General features: G+C 44.6%; 1 protein-coding gene across 2 annotated transcripts; it reads left to right on the top strand.

Moving 5' to 3' along the window:
• The first annotated feature begins 316 nt into the window (after window positions 1–316).
• LOC120320413 (zinc finger protein 883-like) lies at window positions 317–15,877 on the top strand. Of its 2 annotated transcripts, XM_039370065.1 has the most exons (4): window positions 317–782; window positions 3,655–3,779; window positions 7,379–7,498; window positions 13,819–15,877. In XM_039370065.1, exons 3-4 carry the CDS (start codon window positions 7,411–7,413, stop codon window positions 15,780–15,782), a joined length of 2,052 nt encoding a protein of 683 aa, XP_039225999.1. In that variant the 5' UTR covers window positions 317–782; window positions 3,655–3,779; window positions 7,379–7,410; the 3' UTR covers window positions 15,783–15,877. The 2 variants fall into 2 exon arrangements, with proteins under 2 accessions (XP_039225999.1, XP_039225998.1); XM_039370064.1 differs by lacking the exon at window positions 3,655–3,779 and having other exon boundaries at window positions 323–782.
• Window positions 15,878–16,357: the final 480 nt, after the last annotated feature.

Raw genomic sequence — 16,357 nt, 5'->3', positions numbered from 1 at the left:
GTTGCTTCTTGTCCTGCCTTCAGGGGCTTTGGAGAAGAGCTTGACTCCCTCTTCTCTGGGGCAGCCCCTGAGATATTGGAACACTGCAATCATGTCACCCCTCGTCCTTCTCTTCGTTAAACTAGACATACCCAATTCCAGCAACCGTTCCTTATATGTTTTAGCCTCCAGACAAAAATATCTTTCTTTGCAAGATATTTTTTTCCCTGTTAGGAAAATGGTTATATTCTCAGCTGTGGTGCAGGACGGTCAGTTTCGGGACAAAGTCCAAACCTTACCCCCTCAAACTCTTAACCCACCCAGTTCCTCTCCCAACGATCACCCCTTTGGCGTCCCAGGATTAAAAGCCGGGGGCGCCCGGGGGCGCCCTCTTGCAAGAGCCTCCTGTTTGCCCAGCTCAGCAGGAAGCAGCCCTCAGGATGGCGGAGGAGCCGAGCGGAGTTGGGCGAGAAGAGTCCCAGGAGGGAGAACGGCTCCGTTCCCTGCAGGCCCCAAAATCTGGCGGAAACCCTTCCGGGGAGGGAGGCGCGTCTGCCCGGCTGCAGCTGCGCGGCTGGCCTGGGAAGGCGGAGCGCGGATCCTCGTCCTGCGCGCCTCTCTTTTGGGGATCGCGGGCTCGGTCCTCAAGGGCCGGCGCGGGGGAAACTCCGCCCTGGCAAGGATCCGACCTGCCCCTGCGACTCATCCTTGCCCCTTGATGAGAGGCTTCCAAAAGGGCCAGGACTTCTGAAGAAGCGTCTTTGGGGGGGAAAAACAACCCCTCTGGAATACAAGGTGGAGAGGTATGTTGTGTGCGTGCTTGTGCGTTTGTGCGCGCTGTGGAATACAAGGCGGAGGGGGATTTTGCGTGTTTGTGCGCACTCTGAATTAACATGGCGGAAGGGTATTTTGGATGTGTGCTCTGGTTTAGAAAGTGGAGGGGTATTTTGTGTATGTGTGTGTTTGTGTGTGCTCTGGTGTACAAAGTGGAAGGATACTTTTGTGTGTGTGCCTGCGCGCTCTGGGATACTTGGTGGAGGGGCGTTTTGCGGCTGGGTCTGTGTCTCTGATTGTTTTACGTATTTCCCCCTTTTTCTGTGTTAAATTGAAATAGTTGGTCGCAAAAGCGACTGCCTGTGAAGGCTCCTAGATGGGAGTTGAAAGGCAAAGGCAGAAGCAGTAGACTCTGTCCCATATAGTAATAGTAATAGGAGTAAAGTTGGAAGGGACCTTAGAGGTCATCTAGTCCAATCCCCTGCTCAGGCAGGAAACCCTACACCATTTCGGACAAATGGCTGTCCAGTCTCTTCTTAAAAACTTCCAGTGTTGGAGCATTTACTGCTTCTGGAGGCAGGCTGTTCCACTGATTAATTGTTCTCACTGTCAGGAAGTTTCTCCTTAGTTCTAGGTTGCTTCTCTCCTTGATTAGTTTCCACCCGTTGCTTCTTGTCCTGCCTTCAGGTGCTTTGGAAAATAGCTTAATTCCCTCTTCTTTATGGCAGCCCCTTTATTTGGGTACATCAGGTTGCTCTGATAGACAGATGTAAAAGAGATGTTGAGAGTCTAGAAAGTGTGCAGAGAAGAGCAACAAAGATGATCAGGGGACTGGAGGCTAAAACATGCAAAGAACAGTTGTTGGAATTGGGTATGTCTAGTTTAATGAAAAGAAGGACTAGGGTGAAAGGAGAAAGTTCCTGGCAGTTGGAACAATTAATCAGTGGAACAACTTGCCTCCAGAAGTTGTGAATGCTCCAACACTGGAAATTTTTAAGAAGAGATTGGACAACCATTTGTCTGAAATGGTATAGAGCAGGGGTTCTCAACTTTGGCAACTTTAAGACTTGTGGACTTCAACTCCCAGAATTCCTCAGCCAGCTTTGCTGGCTGAAGAATTCTGGGAGTTGAAGTCTACAAGTCTTAAAGTTGCCAAAGTTGAGAACCCCTGGTATAGAGTTTCCTGCCTGAGCAGGGGGTTGAACTAGATGACCTTGTAAGGACCCACCCCACTTTGCATCTTAAGAAGACAGAACTCTTGGAATAATTCTTCCAACAGGAATCCTTTATTAAGAAGAAGTGGTTGCAGGCATGCTAGACAGGACTTGGGGTCCAAGCTCTCCCATTCAAGGTTTTAAGGGGTTCCCCAGCAGTCCCACCCAATCATCCCCCCTTCCAGTGATAGTTTCAGGCATCACAATTCCACCCCCTTGCTCCTTTCTTTCGTCTGTATGGAGACTTCAAATAAACTACATGAAAGGTAAATAGCTCTCTTTTGTCATGGTAAGGTTCTTTGATGCTAGTTACATTCAAAGTCTCTGTTTGATGTTGCAATAGACACATTCAATTCCTTAGAAGTATACTGAAGGAAGTGAGGGCCATAAAGCCCCTTTGTTCTCCCCCTTCTCTTCCTCTTATGGCAGAATCCAGAGAAGGCAGAATTGGGGTTTTCTATATTTGATGATTAAAGATGAAATATAATTGGATTCTGACAGACCTCCAAGGTCCCTTCCAACTCTGTTATTCTGCTATTCTTCTTAGCATGGGAAGCAGAAGCGTTATTAGGAACAATAATCATTCATTCCCTTTAAATGCTGCAGAATTCACAGAGGCTGTCAGCAGTTTGCAAAGTGTTGGCAAGGTTTAAAAACAAGGAAACCACAAAAGAATTAGAAGGGGGGAGAAGCTTTAAGAAATCTGAATGGAAACAAACAAAAAGAAAAGGGCTTCAGGAATTTCACGGCCCTTCAAAATCCAATAGGATAGGTCACATTTGAATGGGGGGGGGGAGAGGACTCTTAATCTCATTCTACAGTTTTGAATAAGGTTGCTTTTTTTTTCAATCAAGGAAAATCTTTGCATTTCTTTTGCAACAGGGAGAGAATAAATGAACTCCCAACAGGCAGAAGGAGTAGTCCTGGCTGTGACTCATAGGATAATTCTTCAAAATTTGATTAGAATAGAATAGAATAACAGAGTCGGAAGGGATCTTGGAGGTCATCTAGTCCAATCCCCTGCTCAGGCAGGAAACCCTACCATTTCAGACAAATGGTTGTCCAATCAAGGAGAGAAACAATCTGGAACTAAGGAGAGAGTTCCTGACAGTTGGAACAATTAATCAGTGGAAAAACAATACTCCAACACTGGAAGTTTTTAAGAAGAGATTGGACAACCAGTTGTCTGAAATGGTATAGAGCAGTGGTGGCGAACCTATGGCATGGGTGCCAGAGGCGGCACTCGGAGCCCTCTCTGTGGGCACACATGCCGTTGCCCCAGCCTTGCCTCCGCCCGTGACCCCCTCCACAGCAGCAGCCTCCCTGGAGGAGAGTCCAAAGATGATCACTTTCCCAACGGAAACCTCTTTTTTTGCAAAGAAAACCTGTTTATTATTTTTAAAAAATCCCTCGCTTTCCCTTTTTTATGGCTGTCTCCTGTTTGAATCCCAAAGTCCAAAGTTTGCCCCTTCAAACCCCTTAACTCCCCCCCCCTTTGCTTCCTAGGATTAAAACAGGATCCTCCAGGGGGCGCTCTCTTGCCAAAAGCTTTTAGGTCAGTGGGAAGGAGTCCATAGGATCTGGGAGGATCTGGAAGAGGAGGAGGAGGGAAGAGGGAGGGACCTAAATAGGGAAAAGCAATCTCTGCTTCCACTTTAAATCCCTGACCGCGGTCTTTCCGTGGAAGGAGGGAGGTGCAGCTTGCTGGGAAGGCAACTGGCGTTGGAGCAGCTGTGAGGAAGGCGTTGCACGAATCCTGCCCTGCGCGCCTCTTCTTGGAGGACGGAGTCCCAGGCCCAGGGGCAGAGTAGGGTAAGAAGCTTCCACTCTCCTCTCCCTTCAGACACTTCTGGTAACGAGATGGGGAAAGTGCTTGGAAATTATGACTTTTAAATGCTGCTTTTAGGCATCCCTCCTAAGATTGTTCCTGTAGGCACCACTCTTTCTCCCTGGAGTTGTGGAGTTCCCCCCACACACACACCGCCAACCACTGGAAGTTTTTCCAAAAGAGACCGGACAACCATTTTGACCAGGATAGTATAAAGCAGTGTTTCTCAACCTTGACAATTTTAAGGCATGTGGACTTCAACTCCCAGAATTCCACAGCCAGCAGCCTTGAGCAGAGGGGGTTGGACTAGAAGACCTTAGGGGTTCCCTAGGATTCTGTGTTCTGTGATAGTTTCCCATGGGATTTTTTTCCCAGTGCTGTGTCAGGTAGCCCTTGATTGAAATGGCCGCTGGCCACTTTCTCCTACAACACAGCTTGCCTCCCGGACTTGTAGCTGCCCCAGGTACTGGAAGTTTTTCAGAAATAGACCCGGATCACCATTTGACCTATAAGGCCTTCTGCCTTGCGCAGAGTTGGGGTTGGGCTAGAAGACCTTGGAGGTCCCTCCCAGCCTTAGGATTCTATGTTCTATGATCATTTCCCATGGGTTTTATATTAATGATGATGATGATGATAATAATAACAATAGTAATAAAGTTGGAAGAGGTCTTGGAGATCATCTAGTCCAACCCCCTGCTCAGACAGGAAATCCTATACCATTTCGGACAAATGGCTGCCCCTGGTGCTTTAGTCAGGTCCAGAAGCCTTTGATTGAAATGGCTGCTGAATACCCTGGAGGAATTCCTGCTTTGCCCCTTTATTTCTTTGCTCATGCCAGACTGCCATTAACCCTGGGGGAAAGGGGGGGGGGAGGGAGCCATCAAGGTTGAGAGAGCCCAGGCCACAAGCAAGGAAATGGAATGTGGACCCATGGCCAAGCCAGCCAATCCAATTGGACATCAGGGAGATAATTGGGGGGGGAGGGCTTGAGAGAGGGGAAAGTAAGTGGGCAATCTTAGCCTGCAAACCTCATATCTGTTTTTTTTTTCTCCTCTCTCGTAACCACTCGTCTTTAGTAAAAGTAAATCCTTTTACTACGAATGCAGTTGAAGGCTCTTCCTTCCTAAATGACCGAGTCAGGACAAGTCCCACTGAAAGGAGGAATGGTCCTTGGAAGCTGGGGGACCTACCTCAAAAGAGGTAAAAGGTCCTTCTAAGGCAGAAAGGAATAGAATAGAGCTGGAAGGGACCTTGGAGGTTTTCTAGTCCAGCCCCGCATTCAAGCAGGAGTCCCTATATCATTTCAGACAAGTGACTGTCTAGGCCAGTGGTGGCGAACCTATGGCACGGGTGCCAGAGGCGGCACTCAGAGCCCTCTCTGGGCACGCGCGTCGCCCCAGGCCTAGGCCTTCAGCTGGGTTTTATAAAACCTTTTCGCTTTTGCCTTGTGCAAAAGAAAAAGGTCCAATCAGTCAATTTCAACTTCTTGCGGGGGTGGGGGGGGGAAAGTTCTTGCAAAGTTGGAATTGATTGATTGAACTTTTTAGTCCCACCCAGTCTGCCATTACCACTGCAGCTACACCCACCCAATGGGCCACACCCATCCGGCCCTCGACAATGCATAAGTGGGTTTTGGGTTGCAGTTTGGGTACTCAGTCTCTAAACGTTTCGCCATTCACTGGTCTAGGCTCTTCTTAAAAATCTCCAGTGGTGGAGCACCCAAAATTTCTGGGAACAAGTTGTTCCACTGATTAATTGTCCTCCCTGTCAGGAGGTTTCTCCTTAATTCCAGGTTGCTTCTCTCTTTGATCAGTTTCCAACCACTGTTTCTTCTCCTGCCCTACTGATAACAAAACAAAATGGGTTTTGTTATCAGTAAAAAGAGCAGCAGGTCCATTTTGTACAGAGGTGGTTCAGGAAAGTTGCCCCATTCATGCATCTCGCTCAAGGCTCCGTTTCAGCTGACGATGCCCCCCCCGTCCCGATTGAATTTGCCCGCATTTCTTTTCTTCATGGGTTCCTTTTTGTTTTTCCATGTCCTTGTTTTTTATATCGCCACTCAAGAAAGATTCATTCATCAAGGAGAGAAGCAAGCTGGAATTAAGAAGAAATCTCCTAACGGGGAGGACAGTTAACCAGTGGAACATCTTTGCCTTCAGACGTTGTGGGTGCTTCATCACCAGAGCTTTTAGGGAAAAAAAACTGGAGGGGCCCCTTGTCTGAAATGGCACTATAGAGTCTCCTGCTTGAGCTGGGGGTTGGACTGGAAGACCTCCAGAGGTCTCTTCCAGCTCTCTAGTCTGACTCCAAAGGGCTGGGGGCAGTGTGCATTTGAAAAGAAATCATCCATTTCCTGTAGGCCAGTGGTTCTCAACCTGTGGGTCGGGACCCCATCTGGGGTCGAACGACCATTTCACGGGGGTCGCTAAACAACGTAGTCCGCCATTTTTTTCCCCCTTTTCCTTAGCTGTGCTACTCCCTTTTATTCTATTGGCTTTTGAAAGCCAATAGAAGAGACTCTCTTGAATAGAGTCTAATTCTATTGGCTTTCAAAAGCCAATAGGAATTGTCCAGGCTGTCTCTGCCCTGCTGAACCTGCCAAAAGTCCCATTCTGCAAACGGTGCTGCACCAGTTGAGTAGTCCTTGACTTACGACCGATTGAGTAGTCCTCGACTTACGATCAGTTGGGGGTCGCGGCATTAAAAAGGTTGAGAACCACTGCTATAGGCTATTCCAAAGGGCAAGTGCCACCTGTGGAAAAAAAAGAGTTTTTCTTGTCTTCCCTGATTATCTGACAGGGAGGGTGAACACTCAATAGAACTCCCTGAGATGGGATCTGCTTGAGGCCTCCAGGTCAAGCTCTGTGATGCTTCAGTGCATACATTCATGGCTGTGAGGCCTGCCTTTGAATCCAATCCCTGGTCCTTCCACACCTTTCAGTTTTCTTCCCACCCAGTGTCAGCTTCTGTGTGTTGTTGCTGTGGCTGTAAAGCACTCAGATAAACTGATTCTCTACTTAGCACAGAAATAGGTAAAAATCGCCCTTCCGCACTGCAGGTTCAAGAATGTCGCTAGGATGTTTGATCGCAAATTATTGCTGTTTCCCCCCCCACACTGGTAAATAGTCCTCGACTTACGGCCACAATTGGGCCCAACATTTCTGTTGCTAGGGGAGACATTTGTTAAGTGAGGTTTGCCCCGTTTTTATGACCTTTCTTGCCACCGTTCTTAAATGAATCGCTGCAGTTAATACGTTAACTGCACTTAACGGTGGTTAAGTGATTGTCATAAGTTCACGGAAAGGGGATCACATGACCCTTTCAGGGTCATCAATATGAACCAGTTTGCCAAGCATTTGAATTTGGATCACACGCACTCGTCGTCTTAAAAGGTTCGCCATCACTGACCTAGAGGCTTTGCATTTTGTTTATTCCTTTGGAAAGATTCTCCAAAGAAGATGTTTATTTGCCCTGCTTGGAAATTTTTGCTGATGGCTTTGTTCATTATGAACAAAACTTGCATATAATTTACTGAATTTTTCATTAATAGGAATGTTCATAGAATGTTCTCTTTCTGTTTTAGGAGTTGCCACGGATATAGCTGTGTTTTTCTCCATGGAGGAAGGGGCCCTGGTGGATGCTGAGGAAAAAGCCCTGCACCGAGAGGTCATGCTGGAAAACACAAAGAATATGGCCTCCTTAGGTAAGAGATTCTGTTAAGATGTTTATATTTATAAGATTATTAAGATGTTTATATTTATAATAATAATAAAGTTGGAATGGACCTTGGAGGTCATCTAGTCCAACCCCTTGCTCAGGATGGAAACCCTATGCCATTTCAGACAAATGGCTGCCCAGTCTCTTCTTAAAAAACTTCCAGTGTTGGAGCATTTACTGCTTCTGGAGGCAAGTTGTTCCACTGATTAATTGTTCTGTCAGGAAATTTCTCCTTAGTTCTAGGTTGCTTCTCTCCTTGATGAGTTTCCATCCATTGCTTCTTGTCCTGCCTTCAGGCAATTTGGAGAATAGCTTGACTCCCTCTTCTTTGTGGCAGCCCCTGAGATATTGGAACACTGCTATCATGTCCCCCCTCATCCTTCTCTTCATTAAATTAGATATACCCAATTCCAGCAACCGTTCCTTATATGTTTTAACCTCCAGTCCCCTAATCATCTTTGTTGCTCTTCTCTGTACTCTTTCTAGAATCTCAATATCTTTTTTACATTGTGGTGACCAAAACTGGATGCAGTGTTCCAAGTGTGGTCTTACCAAGGCATTGTAAAGTGGTATTAACACTTTATGTGATCTTGATTCTATCCCTCTGTTAATGCAGCCTAGCACTGTGTTGGCCTTTTTGTCAACTGCAGCCCACTGCTGGCTCATATTTAAGTGATTGTCCACTAGGAGTCCAAGATCCCTCTGACAGTTACTACTATTGAGCAAGGTACTCCCTATACTATAACTGTACATTTGGTTTTTCTTGCCTAAGTGTAGAACCTTATTTTTTTCATCATTGAATATCATTTTGTTAGATAGCGCCCAGTGTTCAAGTCTGTCCAGATCCTCCTGTATCTTCTGGAGTGTTGGCTATTCCTGCCAGGTTGGTGTCGTCTGTAAATTTGATGAGTTCCCCATCTATCCCCTCGTCCAAATCGTTGATGAAGATGTTAAAGAGCACTGGGCCCAGAACAGAGCCATGGGGCACCCCACTACACACTTCCCTCCATGTAGATGCAGTTCCATTGAGGACCACACGCTGAGTATGGCGGTCAACCAGCTACGAATCCATCTGGTGGTGATGCTGTCTTACCCACATTTTTCTATCTTATCAAGTAGTAGGTTGTAATCTACTTTGTCAAATGTCTTACTGAAGTCCAAGTAAATTATATCCACAGCATTCCTCTGATCCACTAATTTTGTCAGTTGGTCAAAGAATGCAATAAGATTTCTCTGGCATGATCTGTTTTTGACAAACCCATGTTGGCTTTTAGTAATGACTTTGTTTGCCTCTACATGTTCGCTGATCCGTTGTTTGATTATCTTTTCCAGAATCTTCCCAGGTATTGAGGTCAGGCTGATAGGTCTAGGTCTATAGTTTCCTGAATCTATTTTTTTCCCTTTTTTGAAGATGGGAACTACGTCAGCTCTTTCCCAGTCCTCTGGTAGTTCCCCAGTGCTCCAGGATCTTTCAAAAATATAGTTCAGTGGTTCTGAGATCATATCTGCCAGTTCCTTGAGAACCTTGGGGTGTGATCCATCTGGTCCTGCTGATTTGAACCTGTCTAGGCTGGACAGGTGTTCACTTACCATTTTCTTGCCTATCTTAACTTGTGTTTCTAATCTGTTTTTTTTTTAATGGTACTGTTTTTGATAGGTTGGACTGTTTTTTTCCCTTTGTGTAAAGACAGATGCAAAGAATGAGTTAAATAGTTCTGCTTGCTCCCTGTTTCTTGTTACCTTCTTGCCACTTTCCCCCAATGGACCAATCATTTCCTTCACTTTTTTCTTGTTTTTTACATGTTGAAAGAAGCTTTTTTTATTATTTTTGACTTTGGTTGCAAGCCTTAGTTCATTTTGAGCCTTAGCTTTCCTCACTTCATCTTGCAAGCACGTGCTATTTGCTGATATTCTGCCTTAGTTATGTGCCCCTCTTTCCACTTTTTATACTTGTCCTTTTTATCTTTCAATTTATCAGAGTTCTTTATGCATCCATGCTGGTTTCTGTTGAGAGCTGTTATTTTTCTTCTTTGTTGGTATTGTGCTAGACTGGGCTTTTAGGTTGAAAGGATCACACACCTTGGTTCCATTTTACATGAAAGCTGGGACATGACCGTTGAAGTAAAGACAGGGATAGAAAAAGCTCGAATGGCATTCTTCAAAATGAAAAAGGTCTTCTGCAGTCATGACATAAGCCTAAGATTGAAAATCAGGCTTCTCATATGCTATATTTTTTCTATCTTGCTCTATGGAGTAGAGAGCTGGTCTCTGACAGAAGGCCACCTGAAGAGAGTAGAAGCATTTGAAATGTGGATTTACGCATAAGCTGGGTTGACAAGATCAGAAATGAGGTGATAAGCCAGCTGGGAAAGCCAAGGGAAATCCTCAAAACAATTAAAAAACGAAAATTAGAATATTTTGGACATGTGATGCGACACTCAGAAAAATACGGTATATTCCATTTAATCCTCCAGGGAAAGATTGAAGGCAAACAAGGTTCAGGCAGAAGAAGAACATTGTGGCTTCAAAATCTAAAGGACTAATTTGGACAAAACTCAGCAGCACTTTTTCATGCGGCTGCTGATAAGAACAGGATTGCCAACATGATCGCCAACGTCTGATAACGAATATGGCACAAGAAAAAGAAGGGCTTTTATTATCTCTCTTTTCAAAATTTCCCAAGCTTCTTAAGTTGTTTTCCCCTTGAGGATTCTCATCCATGGAATCCTTCCCAAGCTCTCTCTTAAGTTTATTGAAATTAGCTTTCTTAAAGTCCAAGACTCTAGTTTGACTGTGTCCTATTGCTTTAGTAGCTAGAACAGTGGGGTTGTAAAATGAGTCAGAAGTTACAGTTATAGCTGATTGGTTGGAGAGAGCTGTTTCTTGTCTGAGGCAATCTATGCTGTGATTGGTTACTGTGAGTGTAAAGGAGGACTTTCCTTGTTTCCCGCCTTTTTTCCTCTGTATGCTCTGTAATTTTACCTCAGGATGACTCTGTTAGCCTGACTATCTTGTTTACTGTAAATATTGATATAAAATATATTAATTTAAACAAAAACTACAAGTTCGTGTCAGCGTCTCTGCCCTCATTTAGACACCTGCTGCGCACTTTCCTGACAGATTCTCTTTCCTCTGGATTGAAAGTGTAGTGGACGTGAGCAGCTGATCTGTTTCTCAGATGAACTCCTAGTTTCTTCCTGTATGCAGTAAACAGCAGTGTCCTTATCTGCGTTTCTACTCCTACTTAGTCTGAGAAAATGACCTCCACATTGTCTCCCTGACGTTTTCCATCCTAGCCAGTTTCTGATTCTGTCTATCCCACTTTATAGAGAGCTTTTTAGAAGCTGCTTTCATTTTGCTGTTTTTTGGTCTATAATGATGGGTCCACAGCTTGATCGCAAGGATGTACGGTAACTTCTAGCAAAGTTGTTTGTCTGATTGGCCAGGTCCTCAGCAGATGGGATCTGTAAACCCTAATCCATCCCATTTTTTCTCTTTTTTAGTGCTACCTACAAATGCAAGAAAAACTAGAGATACTGTAAATCTCTATGGAGATTCTCAGTCATCCAAGTCATAGTTGTCCCAAAGGTGCTTTTTCAAAAGGCAACTGAACTTTATTGGTTTTTAAGGGATTTCATTTCCTCTGGACTGAAAGGGTGGTGGAAGTGAGCAGCTGATCTATTTCTAAGTTGAAATGCTATTCATTGTGTATGGTTAACTGTATTTTTACTTCTAGATGGTTTGTTAAGATGAACTAAACCCTCCACACTGTCTCCAGGAGGAGGAGAGAGAGGTGTTCTCCCATGCAGTTTCTCATCCTGTCTGTTTCACTTTGTAGTCTTAGGAATGGCTTTCATTTTGCTAATGTCAGACTTGCCCCAATCCGATCTCTTAGGAAAGAAAGCATCTCAACTCCATTTAATTGAAATGATCGGTTCTTTTACTAAAGAAATGTTGGTTGCAGTAGAGTCAGACTACAACTAAATTTATGGAATGGAATGGAATAAGAATTAAGAGTAGAAAATAGAATAGAATAAGAATTAAGAGTAGAACAGGACAGAAACAAACAGAATAGAATAGAATAATAGAGTTGGAAGGGGCCTTGAAGGTCTTCTAATCCAACCCCCTGATCAGGCAGGAAACCCTATACCAGGGGTAGGCAACCTCGGCTCTTTTATGACTCATATGGGAATTCTGGGAGTTGAAGTCCATGAATCATAAAAGAGCTGAGGTTTATTTATTTATTATTTATTTATGAGACTTATATACTGCTTTTAAGTGCAAGCACTCTCTAAGGGGTGTACACCAATAAGCAATGTATGTATATATATATATATATTTACATTGCCCCCAACAATCTGGGTCCTCATTTTACCTACCTCGGAAGGATGGAAGGCTGAGTCAACCTTGAGCCGGTGAGATTTGAACCGCTGATCTGCTGAACACAGTCAGCTAAAGTGGCCTGCAGTACTGCACTCTAAATGCTGCGCCACCTCGGCTCCTAGGTTGCCTACCCCTGCCCTATACCATTTCAGACAAATGGTTGTCCGATCTCTAGAGCAGTCACAATTTCTGGAGGCAAGTTTTCCCACTGATTAATTGTTCCAACTGTCAGGAATATTTTTTCTTAGTTCTAGGTTGCTTCTCCCCTTGATTAGGAGATACAAATGGTTTTCCCTCCTCCCAGCCCTCCTCCCATGACCAGTCCATCTTCAAGCAATAAGGATCCACCTAGGTATTTTGAGAACACTGAGATGTTTGGGGAAATCCACATTCTTTCTCAGGGTACATGGCTTCAGGTGCTGGTACAAACTGTTTCAGAGCTTCTTTGTACTTCCATTTCCCCTCCTCCCTGTTTCCCATCATGTACACACACAGGTTAATTGCCCATTTGTCCCCCATGTCCTCCCTTCTCCTAGCCTTTGATGGCAGGATGCCAGCAAGCGCCCCCCCCCGCCCATTTTCATGGAGATCTTCCTTAGGGACAACTAGGGGAGAATGAACATGTCCAAACTGAAAACCGGTATTTTCAAGGGAAAACTTCCTCAAGCAGAGTTAGGACATCCATCCACCCATCAATCAGAATAAACCTGAAAGGGACCTTGGAGGTCTTCTGTTCCAACCCCCTGCTCAAGCAGGAGACATCAGTCGATGCTTCCCCTTTCTCCAATGTAAATTTGGTGAACCTGTTCTCTCTCATCATCCAATTTTTGAACAAAGTCAGCTTTCAAAAGTCCCTCCTGTATCCTTTGAACTGAACCTGAAGGAGAAGCAGAGTTGATGAGGACCCACCCTGAGACTCAAAAATGATTTTCCCCAAAGCATTAGGGATTTGTATTCTGCAGTACAGGCGGCAAGAGGGAAGCCTGTGGCAGATTATTATATCGACTACTGACGATATGAACATAATACCATGTTTTGAACACGGCCTGCTAGAAGCAGGGAGAAGAATCACAAAAAGAGCTGTGGGAAGTCAACTCCCCAGAGAAGGAAATATTAACAGGGCAGAAAAATATATTTCCTTCAAGGATCTTAAAGAGACAGAAAAGCATGCCCAGTTTTTCTTGATAGCCCCAGGTCTCCCTCCCCCAAGCAGAAGCCAGCTCTGTACAAATGCAGGTGTAAGCCATCAGGAAAGTTTGAGCCAGAAGCTCAAGAAGACAAAGACCTAAAATCTGCATACCTCACCTGTGAGAGGACATGGTAGGATTAACTCACAAATACCAGAAAGGCACACCCAGGTCAGATTACATGACACAGGAATACAAAGCCTGAAACAGGAACAGGAACCACTTCAAACAAAAGGCTAGATAGGGTACAAAAACCTACCGTATATGCCGGCGTATAAGGCGACTTCCGCAAGCGTTAAAATCGGCGCCAAAGACGGGGGTCGTCTTATACGCCAAGTCGTCTTATACAGCGGAAATACTGGTAGTTTCCAGCGTATAAGATGATGTTCTAGGAATGCGACTCGGCGCCAAAGACGGGGGTTGTCTTGTACACCGGGATATACAGTACTACCCATGTGCTCAGGCCCTTCTTTTCTCTGGTCTTTCCTGCAAGAACCATCTTTCTGGCTTTTCAATAAACTGCTACCTTCTTTCTAAAGCAATTGCCATATTCTTTATTTATCCCTAACTTGGATGAACCAGGATAAAGACTTTTCTTTCAACAGAGCTAAGAGAAAAATAGAAATTGTGGTGGGAGTTTCAGGAATGTTCAAATAAGGGATGCAACAAATGATGCTTAATTCCTTTCACACCACCATTTGTGTCATGTATCCTTTTTTTTCTCTCCCCCAAATAGGTGGTGATGTGAAGATAGAGGGTTCTAGCCAAGCAGTGGCAACACCTTTTCTAACAGCCAAAAAGGAAGATGCGGAAAAGATGAGTGAAAAGGAAAGGCTTGGGGGAAAGGAGGAGCTGAAGAAATACTCTAGTTTCCAGTGTGCAGATATCGGCTCTTTCTTGCACAGTGATGATCCCCAAGAAAAAGGAGCATGTCCAGGGTGCGGAAAAATACCCAGAGATGAATTGGGATTATGTGATTGTGTAGAGAAACAAAGTGAAAGCGGGGAATGCTCGAGAAGGACCCTTCCTCTTACTTTTCATCAGAAAATACAAGAGGGAGAGAAACTGTACAAATGCACGGAGTATGTGGAAAACTTCGGTACAAGCCATTCCCTCACATCCCATAAAAACATTCCCAAAACAGGGGCTCCATACAAATGCCTGGAATTTGGAGAAAACATCAGTCAGAAAAGTCACCTGAATTCCCATCAGAGCATCCACAAAGGGAGGAAGCGGCATCAATGCATCACCTGCGGAAAGAGCTTCAGAATGAGCAGCTCTCTAACTTCCCATGAATGCATCCACAGCGAGGAAAAGTTGTATCAATTCAGGGAGAATAGAACGAAGCTTACCCAGAGCCAGGAACCAAATTCCTGGGGGAAAAAACCCACTGGGAATGATTCATGTAAATGCCTGGAATGTGGGAAGAGCTTCCGTTCTGCAACTCACCTCACTTATCATAACAGGATCCATTCTGGGGAAAAATCATATCATTGCACAGTGTGTGGAAAGAGCTTCACCCAAAATGGCTATTTCAATTTACATAAGAGGATCCACACCGGAGAGAAGCCGTATAAATGCACAGTGTGTGGAAAATGCTTCACGGCCCGTGGTGCCCTTAATTCTCATAAGACGATTCACACGGGGGAGAAACCCTATGAATGCCTGGAATGTGGGAAAAGCTTTGCCAGAAGCGGTACTCTAACCTTACATAACAGGATCCATAAAGGGGAGAAACCTTATAAATGTCTGCACTGTGGAAACAGCTTTAGTCAAAAAGTTCATCTTCAGTCACACGAGAGGATCCACACGGGGGAAAAACCATTTCAATGCATGGAGTGTGGAAAGAGCTTTTGTGCCTCAGAAAACCTTACTGCCCATCGCAGAAGCCACACGGGGGAAAAGCCCTTTCAATGCCTGCAATGTGGAAAGCGCTTTGCCAATTCTGGTACCTTTCATGCCCACAAACGGATCCACACAGGGGAGAAACCGTACAAATGCCTGGAGTGTGGGAAGAGCTTCTACAAATCCAGCCACCTAACTTCCCATAACAATATCCATACTGGAAAGAAACCATATCAATGCACCGAATGTGGGAAGTGCTTCAATCAAACAAGTCACCTTAATAAACATAAAAGGATCCACACAGGGGAAAAGCCTTATAAGTGCACCGAATGTGACAAATGTTTCATCGACTCGGGGGCCCTTGTTCGCCACAAAAGAACCCACACCGGAGAGAAACCATACGAATGCAAGGACTGTGGAAAAGGCTTTGGTCAAAAAAGAACTTTAATAATACATTACAGAATCCACACTGGGGAGAAACCATACAAATGCACAGCGTGTGGAAAGAGCTTTAGTGATCCTCAAGAACTTGTTTCCCATGAAAGGATCCACACTGGGGAAAAACCCTATAAGTGTGTAGTGTGTGGAAGGGGCTTTAGGACCTCCCGTGACTGTGGTTCCCACAAGCGGACCCACACAGGTGAAAAGCCATACCAATGTGGGGAGTGTGGAAAATGCTTTAGTCAAAATTCCTCCCTTCATATGCATAGAAGAATTCACTCAGGAGAGAAACCATATCAGTGTATGGAGTGTGGAAAATGCTACAGTCGTAGTGGTGCTTTTAATTACCATAGGAGGACACATACTGGTGAGAAACCAGATAAAAGAGTTGAACGTAGAAAAGTAATTAGTTAGAATCAGTCACGTAAAATCGGATTTGCTCATTGGAGAAACTACTATGAATATCTCAAGGTGATAAAGTGCTTCGGTGCTTCTTGTTTGCTTATTCCCATAAATTGATTGAGCTGGAAGAAACTGTAGAAATACATTGAATGTTGAAAGTGTTTCTGAAGCACCAGAAACCTTACTTTCCATATGTCTATGGAAATTCTCAGTCATCCAGATCATGGTTGTCCCCAAAGGTGCTTTTTCAGGAGGCAACTGGACTTTCTTGCTTTTCTTAGAAGACGTTTCGCTTCTCATTCAAGAAGCTTCTTCAGCTCTGACTGGATGGTGGGGAATGGAAGGATTTATACTCCTTGCAGAAAGCTGGTCATTTGCATTCTTTTACAAATGTCTTTGAAGACATTTTCTTTTCTTCGAAGACATTTAGCTATGCACTTTGGGATGAACACCCTTCGATTGGACCTGTGCTTGTCTTCAACAGCGAAGGACAGAAAACATCCTACAGCCAAGAAGACTCCACCCCCATTTGCACCACTCAGGCCATCCTGAGGACGCAGATAAACCTCCAAATGGCCTCAAGGACT

Source organism: Crotalus tigris, unplaced genomic scaffold (genome assembly GCF_016545835.1).
Source record: "Crotalus tigris isolate CLP2741 ecotype Arizona unplaced genomic scaffold, ASM1654583v1 scf7180000021359.57557, whole genome shotgun sequence".
Lineage (NCBI taxonomy): Eukaryota > Metazoa > Chordata > Lepidosauria > Squamata > Viperidae > Crotalus > Crotalus tigris.
The sequence above is the reverse complement of the archived record's forward strand: the minus strand, read 5'-3'. Positions and strand labels throughout refer to the sequence as shown.